Source organism: Hippocampus zosterae, chromosome 12 (genome assembly GCF_025434085.1).
Source record: "Hippocampus zosterae strain Florida chromosome 12, ASM2543408v3, whole genome shotgun sequence".
NCBI lineage: Eukaryota > Metazoa > Chordata > Actinopteri > Syngnathiformes > Syngnathidae > Hippocampus > Hippocampus zosterae.
Window position 1 is genome coordinate 12,231,394 of NC_067462.1, and position 14,424 is coordinate 12,245,817.

The following is a 14,424-nucleotide window of genomic DNA, read 5'->3' on the forward strand; positions in this document are numbered from 1 at the left end:
TTTAAAAGTGACACGGAGGATGAAGATTTCATTGGATTTAGTGATTTGGAGTGAAACTGATAGTTTGGTAAACTTGTTAGCATGTTCTTTACGCTAGAGTTATCTGAATAACTTTTAATCTGTTACGTCGTTACTGACATTACCAGGCATGTCTGTCATGTAACGTTGGTATACCGTACACTTATTCATGTTCTTATTTTAAATTGCCTTTCAAGATGACATGTATGCTTTGGTGTTGGATTTTATCAAATAAATTTCCCCCAAAAATGCGACTTATACTCCAGTGTGAATCATATATGTTTTTTCCTTCTTAATTATGCATTTTTTGCCTGGTACGATTTATAATCCACAGCGACGTATATAATCCAAAAAATACAGTATATGTATCCACTTTTTTGTTTGTAGTGAATTATGCTTGTAGAACTTTTTTGACTTCAATTACTGAAAACAGGGAGATTTTCACACTCCTCTCCCAGTCACGCCAATTTTTATTTTGAGTGTAGACTGCAAAACATTGTGTCAGACATCAAAAGGTGAATATGAGAGTAGAGATAGACATTGTCTAGTCTTCACTGTGGTCTTTTTTTCAGACGAGAGTGGTTGGGGAAAGTTGAAGCAGACCTTCAGGGGTCAGATCTGTGCCTGCGAAATAGCTCAATGTACGACCACAACAGACGTCAAAAGCATCCTGGACGCGGGGGGGGTGCAATACAAGAGCTACATGCTGCCTTCTCAAATGGATATCACCGAGTGTTTCACAGAGGGTGACGAGAGCGGAGATCTGCTGCTTGACTTCCTCACCGAGGTGGATCACTTCAGCCAAACGGCCTCGCCGCAACTCAAAGCGGATGTCCTGAAGTTACTGCGAGACCCAGCTTGTTCTCGGGAGGCAGACGGAAAAGTTGTCTTCAATAACAATCTGGAGGTTGTTGTTGTTGATTCACCCAGATAAAAGTGATTTGGAACTCAATACACACGTGTAAAGCAAGCAAAAATAATTTTTTTATTCCAGGTAGGTGAAGTGATTTGAGCTCTGAGCCACTTAAGTTCCTTTTCATCATGTTTAATATTAATTGTGCATAATTTTGTGCAGAAGATATAGAAATTGTAATCCTCTCTAAACTGTTTATCAGGTCATTTAGAGTGGAGCACAATCCATTCTGTCAATCTGTGATTTGTTCCACCTGAAATGAAACGTTCTCTTTAGGAATTGATGAAAATGGAACGTATATCTGAAACATTTATTTTGTGCATGCAATACTTTCTTTGCACCCCCACCCCCCTTCAATTGTTGCTGCTGTAAATTGCAAATTTCTCCGTTGTGGGACAAATAAAAGTTCTCTTATCTTATCCAATCCAGGGTCAAAGTGCTATCATATAACATTTGTCGACAACATTTTAAATAATTAATTTGAATCGCATTTACATATTCTTATCTGTCATACACATACAAAAATAGTCTAAAAAATAAATCACAATAAGTCATAACTTTTGAGTGATGCAGTGTTCCAGTATTATCAACACATTTACCCACCCCGCCCACTTTTTTTTTGTTGCCATTGCTAGTATGGCTCCCTCTTCTGCTGCATGCATGAAAGCCTTGGGTGATATGCAGATGCCTCAAAAATGTTGATCAAATTGCAAGTTGTATGACAACTGTCGCATTCATTGTGTTAAGCACGCCTGCCTTACAGTGCTGTGTTTCAGGGTTTGAATCGGCCTGTTCTCGTCATGTTGTGTCACTTGATAAAATGTCGACTCTCTGACTTTGATTAGTTGCACTGTTAAAACTTGTCATTCATTCATTCATTCGTCTTCCGAACCGCTCTATCCTCGCTAGGGGATAGCGGGCTAGACATGTGGGCCGAAGAGAATGATGCGCGCGAAGCCACGTCGTTTGGGCACTGATCGAATTAGAGGTGTATGTGAGTTATAAGGCTTGTCAATTTAAATGCTGGTGTAAGAGGCCCCCAGGTAAAACGAAGGACTGGCGGTTTTTGAATATTGATTGAGCTGATACGATCTGCTTGCGGTTCGATTCCTCTATGGGGACGTGTCATAACAGCATACGCATCTGTCAAAGTTTGATAAATTTGCGCCTGTACAGACCGCGTTTGGGAAATAGGTGCTGGACGGCTTGTGTGTGTAGAGAAAATCCCTCTGTGTGAAAAAGGGAAAACGTGGCAATGAGGCCTCTGGAATGCAAGGATTGGTATACCTGGGGAAAAAAGTATTTTGTGTGCACACTTAAGTTAAATTCTGCAGAAAATAAAGGGGAAAATATAAAGCGCTATTAGAAACGAAACGAAACGAAAGTTAAGTAAGACGTGCGTATTTGTCAGTGCATATCTGCACTGTTAAACAACAAACTGCATAGCCGCAGTTGGAAAACAGCAAAACGTGGAGTGGATTCTAATCCTGCTCTGTCTTCTTTGTGAGTGTCTGTCTTCTTTGTTTGTGAGTGTCTGTGCGTGCAGAGACGTGTGGGATCCCTGTGTGTGTGTGTGTGTGTGTGTGTGTGTGTGTGTGTGTGTGTGTGTGTGTGTGTGTGTGTGTGTGTGTGTGTGTGTGAGTGTACCCATGGGTGTGTGTAGGTGAGCGTGCGTGTGTGCGTGTGTGCGCGTGTGCGCGATCGTGAGTAAGTGTGTGTGTGCTCTTGAGTGCGAGTGAGTGAGCGTGCTTGTAGAAGAAACGAATGGAATGGATAGGATATTGTGCTTCTCGGTGCTCTGGGGCGCGTGCCCGCCTGCGGTGCCCACTCGGGGAGGGGAATCTGGCTTCGGGGGCGGGACAGGGACTGGCCAACCTGTACCTGCCCACCGTGTTTCAAGGCTAGGCACTCCCCGTGTGGGTGACGTGGGGGCGGGGCGTGGGGCCGGAGTTGTGCCCATTTTGGGGCCGACCTTGCTGGTCGCGAGAAAATGTGACAGGATGATGGGGGACGGCATGCTGAAGGAGCAAAAGAATGCATGACCAACTGTGGAGGTCCTGAGGTAACTGAAACCCAGGAGAATGAATGTGCCACAGCTGTCTAACAAGAAACAAGAAGCATGGGAATGCTACCTAACGACACTAATATAGATGTGCATGTATGCATCTCAAGAAAGAGTGTGGCCCCTCATAAATAACACGAGGGTCAGCTGGCGCCCCCGAGACCCTCTGGGAGCAATGAGAAATTGGAGTTGCAGAAAAGCCCGACTTGTTAATTTAAATTAAAGACAGAATGATAAAATTAAAAACCAATTATTGATATTGCTCTCTGGGGCTCTCCTCAATACTTCTGATTTTCTGTTTACATAAAAAAAAAACCTGAGAACAGGGATTGCATAGCAGACTGACTACAGACTGATCATCATAAACTTGTGAACAAGTGTTTTTCAAACAAGGTGTCATCTCCAACATAAGTTGAGTGCGGGTACAGAAATAGCGCGGACGGAATACACCGGATCGAATATCAATTGAGACAGCCGGTCTTAAGGGGTCCATCTGAGGTTGGCAAAATCGTATGTGCATTGTTTAATTGATATTGTTATCTGCAAAAAAAAAAAAATATATATATATATATAAACGTCTTAACAGAGGGGCACTTTAATCATTGTGTAGGCTCCACAGGCAGGTTTGTAAGCACAAACCTACAGGAAGGGGGATAACACATACTAGCCGTTTTACTGGCCCCCACCCGAATCCCTTGTGTGCCAAGCTTCCCCTGATCTGCCCAGGGTGGTTCATAAACAATTGGTAAAAGTAGAAAAATGTATGCAAATTAAACAGGATAATGAGAGCATGAGTGTTTGGGATGCGACCACTTTTGTAACTAAGGAGACTGAATTGACGAGGCAAATGTTGCTGGATTTGCCTAAAATTGACTATGACATACAGTTGTGGGCAATAGACTGGCTTAAGAGTAAGTATTTACCCAAAGAGATTATGGACCTATTAGAGGGAATAGCCTCTTGCAAATTGACTAGGTTGAATGATAGACTATCAGACGCACTGAGTTCCATTTATCCAACAACATTGGGTCCTTCACAACAATTGGTGTTTGAATTGCTATTTGAGGTACACCCAATGACTTATTTGGTTAATTGTATGTATGCTTGGGTGACTGTCACAGGACAGGACCCCAATAGTCATCCATTGAATCAGGCTTTGTTCAGGCAAGCAGTGCTGGGGGGTTGTCCGTCTGATGTGCAGAAAATGATGACTAACTCTCCCACTCTCCCCACTTCAGATGACGTGAATTGGCAAACTCATTTCCTGTATTATGTGCAACAATCTCGAATGAGAGCCGAGGAAGAGACTGAGAAAACATCCAAGCTACAGAACAACTTTTTGAATTCACAAGTACAAGAGGCTAAGAGAGCCTCCAGTAATGCATGCAAAAAAGAGAAACTTGGGAGATCTAATCAAATGTCAATCAGTGTCTCTCAACAGGCTCCACCACGGCTGATCACACCCACACCGCAGCTCCAAGCCACACCTCAACATTACGGCCTGCCCACAAGGCAGGGCCGAGACGCATGGCTGGGGGGAGGTCTGAGACGGGAAGGTAGGCGTGGACGAGGAAGTCACGGGAGCCAAGCTGACTGTTTCATTTGTGGTGATGTGAATCATTGGACAAGGAAATGCCCGCGCCGCCGGCACCCACCTGTTCATCGATCAGGCTATGATCAACAAGCTCTGACTCCTCCTCCGCAAAACCAACAACAATGACAGGATACGGCACCCCCACATGGACAATACCCATCTGCTCCATGGGTACCTGAATCCCCAACAATAGGGATCACTGCTGGCCTCACTGAAAGACTGTCATGAACTTGGACATGCTGGACCACACTTGCTCCCAATGCCTGCTGATGCAAGGCTGACTGTTGCTAAAGTCAGCCGATGACCCACCACTGAACTCTGTCTTCCAACAGTATCGGCTTTGGTCTCCTTAGACTTCCTCCATATGACCTTACCATCCGCTGATCGGTCCTTCCCACTGCACAATGCTTTTGACAATCTAGAGATTGAAATTTATCGCATGGCCTGGTTGGGTGAAACACAAGGCAATTTATTTAATGTTCCCTCCTCCTCAATTATTGTAGGTCCTGAAGGGTGTGGCAGCCAGAGTGGACCTGTCAGAGGATCTCATCGCATTGACTGGTATCTAGGCCTGACATGGCCGCGCCGCTCATACTTTTTTGCCGTCTACTCAAATATACAAAAATTCTCATTCGTACACCTTTTTTTGTGATCAATTTAGCTAAGGTTTTTCCATATACCACTTTCAGAATCGTATAGGGAATTTTCTCATTCTCTCACCTGGGAGTTAAATTTTACCACACTCGGTTGCCCCACGTATTCGATTTTGTCTTTTGGAATTTTTATTCAAGTGCTTAAACACCTAATCTACTCTTTCCGACATACGGATGGCGTTGTGCTTATTCGGTATAGTAATGCATCATCTAAGATTTGTTGTTTGGATGCCACGTGGTGGCTCCTTTGACGTTTGGCTTTTTGCGGTTTCAAACTATCGCATGTGAAAATTACAATGCGCACTGCCTTTATATTTTTGGGGAGACTGAACACATCAGAAGGTACAGCGATGCCGGTTTCTTTTGTGCAGCCTGGTCTAGCTGATTTACTTAGATGTTTCTGAAAAAGAAGGTTCTGTTTCTGTAGTTCTTTTTCAGAAAAGAGAGGGGAACGTGAACAACAGGGAAGTAAAAGACTAATTTTGATGAATTTTGACATACGTCAGCATGCAATTGGACCCAATTGAACAAAAACAGTCAGCATGCATCAGATATGCGGCAGCATGAGGCAAATGTTTACAATAAAAAAATTTTTAAAACTGCCACAGGAACATCGATTCAACATAGGGAAGAAAAAACAAAGAAACAAAAACTTAGAGAGGCTCTGCTAAAACCAAAAGAAGTAGTTATTAAATGCAGGACACATATTAGAAGGATTTTTCCCACATAAAAGCAGGAAATGACAAAGCAGACTAGATGACTAAAGAGACTGCAGAAGACGACTTGATCTTTAGTGATGGAGGTGGAATCAAAAATGGGAAATTGTATGTTTTCCAAACTAACAACCTTATTTCAGACCAAGAGAGGGTATCCCGGAGGAGAAGAACTAACCGGGTGGCCAGGGATGAGACTGGTTTGTATCGGCATGAAATTGATGGACGTCCAGTCCTGTCGGCAACTAAATTGAAGACTCCAATTCGGGAGGCATGGGTTTTTTCATCTGCAATTCAAGGTAAGCTCGAACCAACGTATCAGAGGCTTATATCAAAAACTCAGATGGTGATGACCTGAGTTTGTAACGATCAAAGCCGAAGTGGTGCCACAACCGGCCTCGGCCCAACTCGCTGAACTGGTGGGGTTAACAGAAGCATGCCTGCTCGCAGAAGGGAAAAGAGTGACAATCTACACAGATTCGGCATATGCGCATAGCGTGTGCCACCTGTTCGGTGCTGTGTGGAGGAATGGGGGGTTCAAGAAGACTGACGGTTCCCCCATCCAGCATCATGCGCAGATAATGAAGCTGCTGGTGGCCATGATGAAACCTAGAGAAATAGCCATTGCAAATTGTGCTGCCCACAAGTCCGATGCATCCAGAGTCACGCAGGGAAATCGAGTGGCGGACGAAGCAGCCAGGGCTGTCACGAAAGGCAGCCAGAAAGGGAAAGTTTTGTTGGTTACGCATGAGGTCGATCTCGAAGACAGGGTCACACTCAGAGATGTAATCTTAATGCAGGCGGCCGTTAACCCGATGGATAAACACCTTTGGGAGCAAAGGGGGGCGAGTCAAGACCCTACTGGACTGTGGAGAAATCACGAAGGTCTGGTAGTGGCGCTGCCGGATTTGCTGGGACTATTAATCCAAGAGACACATGGGTTGGCCCATGTGTCAAGGGGGGAGGTAAAGAGAAAAATAACCGCAGAATACGGGTTTTGGGCGCCATATTTGCTCGAACAAATCGACCAGGTAATTGGAAAATGTGCAATCTGTTTGGAAAACAATGTGAGAAGAGGGGTAGCCACCCCCACGGGTTATATCCCGACTCCTAATGGCCCCATGAGAAAACTAGTGGTGGATTTTGTCGACATGATACAACCTGTCGAAGGGAAAAGATATATGTTGGTGGTCGTAGACCGGTTTTCAAGATGGCCGGAGGCCTGTCCAACTAAACGGAAAGATGCTCAGTCTGTGGCCAAGTTTCTGTGCTGCGAAGTTATCAGCAGATGGGGTCTGCCGGATAGGATTTCTTCAGATAACGGGAGAGAGTTTGTGGATAAAACGGTCAAAATCATAATGCAAAAATTGGAATTAAACAGCGGCTCGGAGCAGTGTATCATCCACAAAGCCAAGGCATTTGTGAAAAAAAATGAACGGCGTCATAAAAAATCGAATTTCCAAAATTTGTCAACATACAGGCTTGAATTGGATAGCTGCCTTACCACTGGCACTGATGGTTTGCCGGTCGAGTGAACTGCGCGATTTACATTTGACCCCACATGAATTGGTAACCGGTAGACGGATGCCTTCGCCGTGTTTGCGTACCAGTGGGAAAGGCCCAAGCCTGTCAATTTTGGAGGACGAAATGAAAGCCTATGTCAAACATTTAACCAAGATACATAGGAATATCTCCACCTATGTTGTTGACAGGCAGAAACAAGAAGAAACACAAGAGAGACTCGAAGCAAATACTAAAGACACGGTTCAGCCAGGAGACAAGGTGTATGTGAAAGTGTTCCGCCGCAAGTGGTACAACGAAAGACGGCAGGAGCCATTTGAAGTTGTCCGCTGTACCGGAACAGCGGTGCAAGTGAAAGGGTCGCCAACCTGGTACCATCTGACACACTGCGTCAAGGTGCCCAAAGATGGAGAACCCCAAAGGGGGAGTCGCGGCTGCGAGAACTCCGAACAACTGCCAGAACAAGAGTCGCCCAGGGGCCCAGATCGGGAGGAAGACGGGCAAGGTCGAACTGTGGTGGATAACGTGTCTGCCGTATCTGTTCCTGAGGACATCGGGGGCGACACAGCCGACGATCGAGGAAGCCAACAGTTCGACAATGTCAATCTCGACAACGCGCCCTCCCCAGATACAGGTGACTCTCCCCAACACAGCGACACCGAGCCAACTACCACCGGAGATGGTGTCCCACAGGGACACGGTCACCCAACAGGACCCAGTGACGGACGCCCAGTCCGCCACAGAGTCCGGTCGCAGCGTTACATCGAGCAATGTTGAGGGAGTGTTGGGAAGTGCTGTCCTACTGCCATGTAGTTGCGCAAGGGCAGGAAGGTCCCTGTGCAGACACACAGCCAAATGGGAAGACAACACCGGTAACACCCTTGCCCTGGCCCAGCGAACATATGGGGACAATGTACTGTTACTAAATACATATAGGCGATTTGAGGTGTTAGGAGATTGCGCTCTATTTCTGACAAAAATTGGCATGAGTGATTTCGGAAACTATACGTGTACCTGTTTCAAAATGGGAGTGGGAAAGGCAGAACGCATGGGCGACCAAACTACGGTAGACAGTGTTACTTTCGTGACATTGACGGAGAAAAAAGAAATTGATGACGAACAACTAGACAGCCCAGCCACTGAGTATGTTAAGACGGAGTAGGCAGTCACAATCAAAATTGACATTGTATCCATGACAACGAGTGGCGACAACATTGAAACGCAGCTGGCCGCGTCGGGGACGCGCATGACAACGGCGGAGGCGGTAAAGCCGACGCCGGACGTTCCAGGACCTGTCCACGAAGCGTTTGCGGACTCGGACTGGTCCCCGGCGGAGGTGCGAACCAATTTGCATGCTATAGCAAGACGGGAAGCTGTTTGGAAGGCTTATGGGTTCGATGCTTTGGCATTACCGGGGGTTGATGAATGGGCAGGAAGAAACATGTGGTATCAACTGATGGTACATTCGATCAAGGCGTACCATTGGAGAATTAGCTTGGGAGAAAAATGGGGCCTTGGGATCTTTCCCTGGTATGGAGTGACATTTTTGGCCGATCACATTGATAATATTACGTATACCCTCCAGGGATTTGCGAATGAGACGATCAAGGGTTTCCGACAGTTATCACTTACCCAGAAGAGCCATCGGTTGACCCTGCTTAAACATGACATGGCTTTGGATTATATCTTGGCGAGGCAAGGGGGGTTGTGCATAGCCCTAAACTTGACAGATGACGCCTGCTACACTTTGATCCCTGATAACACCGACAACATTACCAGTATCATCGACGCGCTTAAAGTCATTCGAGATTCTTTTGGGCCGTCTGAGGGAGCTGGTTGGTCAGCAACCAGCTGGATACAGGATAGACTGGGACCTATAGGGACGGTAGTGGCGCAGGCGTTGGGGGCGCTCGGGATATCACTGTGTGGTGCTTTGTTTTTGCACTGTGATAATGACTGGCGCAAAGGCCATGATATTACGGTGGATAGGCGTGGTAATGCCAAGGGACCAGACCCAGATGCCGCTGCTCCCGATCGACCATAAGACTGAGCCGACTTACTCTGGTGAAATGATAGTGACTGACAGGTACTCGGATTAAACATAATAAAATGATAAGGGGAGTGCATGTGAGAGGAGAATTGATATCGGAAAAATACAAAAAAAAATAGAGCTGTACACGAAAATGAAAACCCAAAGTTAGGGGATGAAGGAGTGGGACCATCTGCGTAGCGCCACTTCCTTGGGTTTTTATTTTCCTGTTTGTGTGATGTGTTGCATGATCCTACTGGAATGTGATCCACCATATGTCGTTGTCCGGCCCGCGACCAGTTTACCATCGTTATTGTGCCAAAAGTTGCATGTGTTTTGCGTTGAGTGCCATTGTCATCACGCGATACTGGCAGGAGTTCTTATTCGTTCCAGAACCTCTGGATGCTGACCGGGGCCGTGCAAGGGACTCTATGGACAGTGACCTGGACATAAGGACTTTGTATGGACAGCAGGCCCTGGGCAGTGATACCCAGCACGTTCCATCGCTGAAGATTCGGGAAATTGACTCTGCCTCGGCACGCACTTACACATGAAGAAGGGGGGCGTCATTTCGGGGGCTTGTTTTGATAGCATGTTTTGATACCTCATTACTATATACCTCATTGTTTATTCCAATATTTTTACCTCATTTTGTTACCTGCTGGCCGGCTGATCATGTGACGGTACAATTTCACTGTTTGGTGAGCTCATACTGTTTTGTGGATTGTAATGTGCCACGGCTCCTTACACCTGGTTGACACCAGGTGAAGGGAACCACTGGGGATGGTAGAAAGGGCCTTCCTCTTTTTCCTTGTCATTAGACTGGCGAGGTTTTTTCTTGAGGAGGGGCCGGCAGCTTTTTGGGGCTTCTAACGGGCCACACCAAAGTCATTACTTCGCAATTTGTCACCGTTGTAAGGGTATTACCTAAGGGGGGTGGTATCGTCGTTGGAATTATGCGGACTTCAATTTTCTTTGCTTGTGGTACCTGAGAGGCCTCAGATTGTTGTCAGGGAGCAATTGGCTAACTAAATAGTTTGAGTTTTCCTAGTTAAAATAACCTTAAGTAGCATGCCTTGAGCGTGATTTAGGCTGAAGATTTTAGGCCAAATTGTAGACGTGAACATATATAAAATTTGATTGGGGAAAGATGTTTGGACCTTTACCGATGTTATCTTTTGTTAGACCGTTTCCGGGACTACTACTGTGTCCCGGAAGGGGGGAATGAAGTGTAATTTGGAATTCCCCCTCCACGGGTCATGTTTTTGAACAGCTGGTCCTCATAACCTTTGGTCTCCTCCGGCCACACCGGGTCAGATGACATGTTACTTTCTTTGTTTCGGGATTTGCATGAGAGGCGTACCTCCCCGCCTCTCATTATCATATTGTCTCTATATAATCTCGTGAATGTGTTTCTTCGGGGCGGCCTGATAAAATCTGAGACGCACTGGAGCCAGAATCGATTCCACTCTGACATTGGTAGAATAAAATTTTTTCCCAATCAGCCGTGGTCCCTGAAGTGCTCATTCGTCGGGAAACAGCCACCGATCACCGAGTGTTTTTTGAAGACCAGCGAAGCAGCAAACACCATATACCACATTTTCTTTATTAAAATATGATTTCCACCATTTTTGTTTTTTTACAGATTTGGCCTGTAGATGAAGATTGGCTGGTTTGAACGATGCTGTGACATAGCCATGCAAGCGTTGCAATTTTAGGACTTAAACTTGTTTTGAGCTCTTTAAACATGATGGATTGAAATATTTTCACACCAGTCAACGCCAGTCACTATCCTTCTTGTACTCAGATTGTCCTTGTTCCATTAAGGTTTGTTGTGCACTTCACTCTCATCTATTTTGAGATCATCCCCAAAATGTGCCCTTCGAACAAACTGTTTCTTTTTTGTGCCTTATTTGTAACTTGTGTTGTTTTCATTCAGAGAAAAACAGTATTTTGACTACCTCGCGACTCATCTTGGAAAGCAAGAAACTGTCCACTGTGTTTTTAGATGGTGTGACAAATGCACTTATTTACGCAACCTTTGCTTCATAGCCTGGAGGATTTTAAATGTACTGTTTCAGGCATTTTAGGCAAGAAGCTCGTTTGCATTTGTCAGGGTGCCATGGGTGTTCCAAGGGTGTGGAGGCAATCTGTTTTCCATCATAACCACCATAATCCTGTCTAAATATATCTTGATGTAGTGTGGTTAAAAAGTGATGTGTAGTGTTTTTGTAATATTTCTGCATGTTGACTGTGTTATTTAGCAAAATGGATAGCATGGCATTTTGCCGCCATTGCCTCACGTAACGCTTGCTAATGTTAACTTACCACGAATCAGCTAAACTGATTTTAATTTGTTTGTTACACTGTTGGGATATCACTGAAGTGTTTGGTGTGTCCCAAGGAGTTTTTAGGAAGAGCGGGTGTGACCACAAGGAAACAATGGGTTTGCTAATCGTATGGCTCACGATTATTTCGATGTGTCAGAGCAGAATTAGCTAACGTTATCTGAGGCAACCTGTTTTAATCTCGAGCATAATCGTTTCTCAATATATCTTGATGTAGTGGAGGAAAAATGGAATGCGTTGATAAAACAGAGCCCTATCTTAAATCAAGTTATAAACCAATATGATTAGTTAATGTTGTTTAATATGATACATTTTGTGTATTTTCTTTCAGGTTTGGTCAATGCATTGCAGTTAGTCTTTTGGTAAGTGCATAACAGTATTCATAATACATAACAACAACCCTCCACTCAAACACAGGCCATTGTTTTAATAGTATTCTCTCTTCTTTTACAGGTTTCTTGGTGTCTAATCAGTTTTGGTGAGTATAAAATATGATTTCCACCATTTTTGTTTTTTTACAGATTTGGCCTCTAGATGAAGATTGGCTGGTTTGAACGATGCTGTGACATAGCCATGCACTCGTAGCCCCTTATTGTTTTTAAGTACCATGCTATTTGTGTTACTGTTGTGTGTAATTGGAGATCTGAACACTGATGCAAATAAATCGTGGAACCCTGTGAAACAAAGGACTTACGTTGTCTTTTCACTTGGGCTACACCTGCAATCTTATTATTCAGCCTTTTGACTCTCATGGCAAGGATACATGATGAAAAATGATCATTCTCACGGTGTTGTGCCGGATGCAAGGAGAACTGTGTTGAAATCTTTGGTCGTATCTAATTGACTCATTTAAGGCTGTCGCTTTTGTTTAAGCGAAGGTTTAATTCAAATGCTTGTGTCACGGCCACCTGATATGAGGCAAAAGCTGCGGGCTAATCTCGTCAATTTAGATTCATTTAATTTCAGAGGCTCCGTGGGCATGTTTGAGGGCTTCCGTGACAATAGGGTGAACACTTTGACGACAGCAGGGTGTCGATCTGTGAACGTGGCATTATGAATGCATTATGGACTGGCTTTGGAGACATTTGTCTGCAGCTACTCCAAACAAATGTTGTTTTTTTTAAATAAAATTGATTATACTGAGATTTACAATAATACCCATTTATATCCATTCGTTCTTGAAATTCCTCCCATAGTCATATACCAGTACTTAAGTGTTTTTTTTAATCCTTTAAAACGTGAAAAACATCAGTCAGATGTAACCGCATTTTTCTCAACAATTCTATGGATTTATATAAAATATGGTAGTTCGAAGTGTCTGCATGCCCTATTATCTCGAGACCACAACATTAGGCAGCCTTGTACTCTAATTGGCCTTTGCCATTGACCCACCTGCCAGAGGACCACCATTGTGGAGCTTGATTTTGTATTTTGCGAACATGCTGATCAAACAAAGTCTTTTGCCATAGGATGAGTAATGGTGCCACAATTTACAAATACAGCTATGTTGAGAGTACAGTATATAAATTATTTTTAAACTTGGGGATAAAATGATGATGTTGTCTGAGACTGGAATATTGGATCAATAAATCACGGGCTACTCTGGGTCAAAAAGTCAATTTATTTAGTAATGACTCCTAACCCATCCATCCATCCATCCATCCATCCATCCATCCATCCATCCATCCATCCATCCATCCATCATCTACCGCTTATCCGGGGCCGGGTCGCGGGGGCAACAGCTTTAGCAGGGAAGCCCAGACTTCCCTCTCCCTAGCTACTTCTTCCAGCTCTCCCCGGGGGATCCCGAGTCGTTCCCAGGCAAGCTGGGTGACATAGTCTCTCCAGCGTGTCCTGGGTCTTCCTCGGGGTCTCCTCCCGGTGAGACATGACCGGAACACCTCACCGGGGAGGCGCTCAGGAGGCATCCGAATCAGATGCCCAAGCCACCTCATCTGGCTCCTCTCGATGTGGAGGAGAAGCGGCTCGACTCTGAGCCCCTCCCGGATGACTGAGCTTCTCACCTTATCTCTAAGGGAGAGCCCGGACACCCTGCGGAGAAAACCCATTTCAGCCGCTTGTATCCGGGATCTCGTTCTTTCGGTCACGACCCATAGCTCGTGACCATAGGTGAGGGTTGGGACGTAGATCGACCGGTAAATTGAGAGCTTCGCCCTTTGGCTCAGCTCCTTCTTCACCACGACAGACCGATACAACGTCCGCATCACAGCAGACGCTGCACCGATCCGCCTGTCGATCTCCCGCTCCCTCCTACCCCCACTCGTGAACAAGACCCCAAGATACTTGAACTCCTCCACTTGGGGTAAGATCTCCTCCCCGACCCGGAGGGGGCACTCCACCCTTTTCCGACTGAGGACCATGGTTTCAGATTTGGAGGTGCTGATTTTCATCCCAACCGCTTCACACTCGGCTGCGAAACGCTCCAGTGAGAGTTGGAGAGCCCCGTTTGAAGGAGCCAACAGCACCACATCATCTGCAAAAAGCAGGGATGTAATACTGAGGCCCCCAAAACGGACCCCCTCAACGCTTCGGCTGCGCCTAGAAATTCTGTC

At 45.3% G+C, this 14,424-nt stretch overlaps 1 protein-coding gene across 3 annotated transcripts in view; it reads left to right on the top strand.

The window, feature by feature from the left end:
* LOC127611167 (histamine N-methyltransferase-like) overlaps positions 1 to 14,424 on the top strand; it is a 39,937-nt gene that overhangs the window by 12,649 nt on the left and 12,864 nt on the right. The window contains exons 7-9 of one of the 3 annotated variants that reach the window (XR_007965253.1): positions 591 to 1,012; positions 12,183 to 12,213; positions 12,305 to 12,329. Coding sequence is in view for 1 of the 3 variants with exons in the window: in XM_052081535.1 (XP_051937495.1) it covers positions 591 to 952 (362 nt within the window). In the remaining 2 variants the exon portion in view is untranslated. Of the gene's footprint in view, positions 1 to 590; positions 1,773 to 12,182; positions 12,214 to 12,304; positions 12,330 to 14,424 lie in introns of those variants that run through there. The other 2 variants (XR_007965252.1, XM_052081535.1) reach the window with 2 other exon arrangements.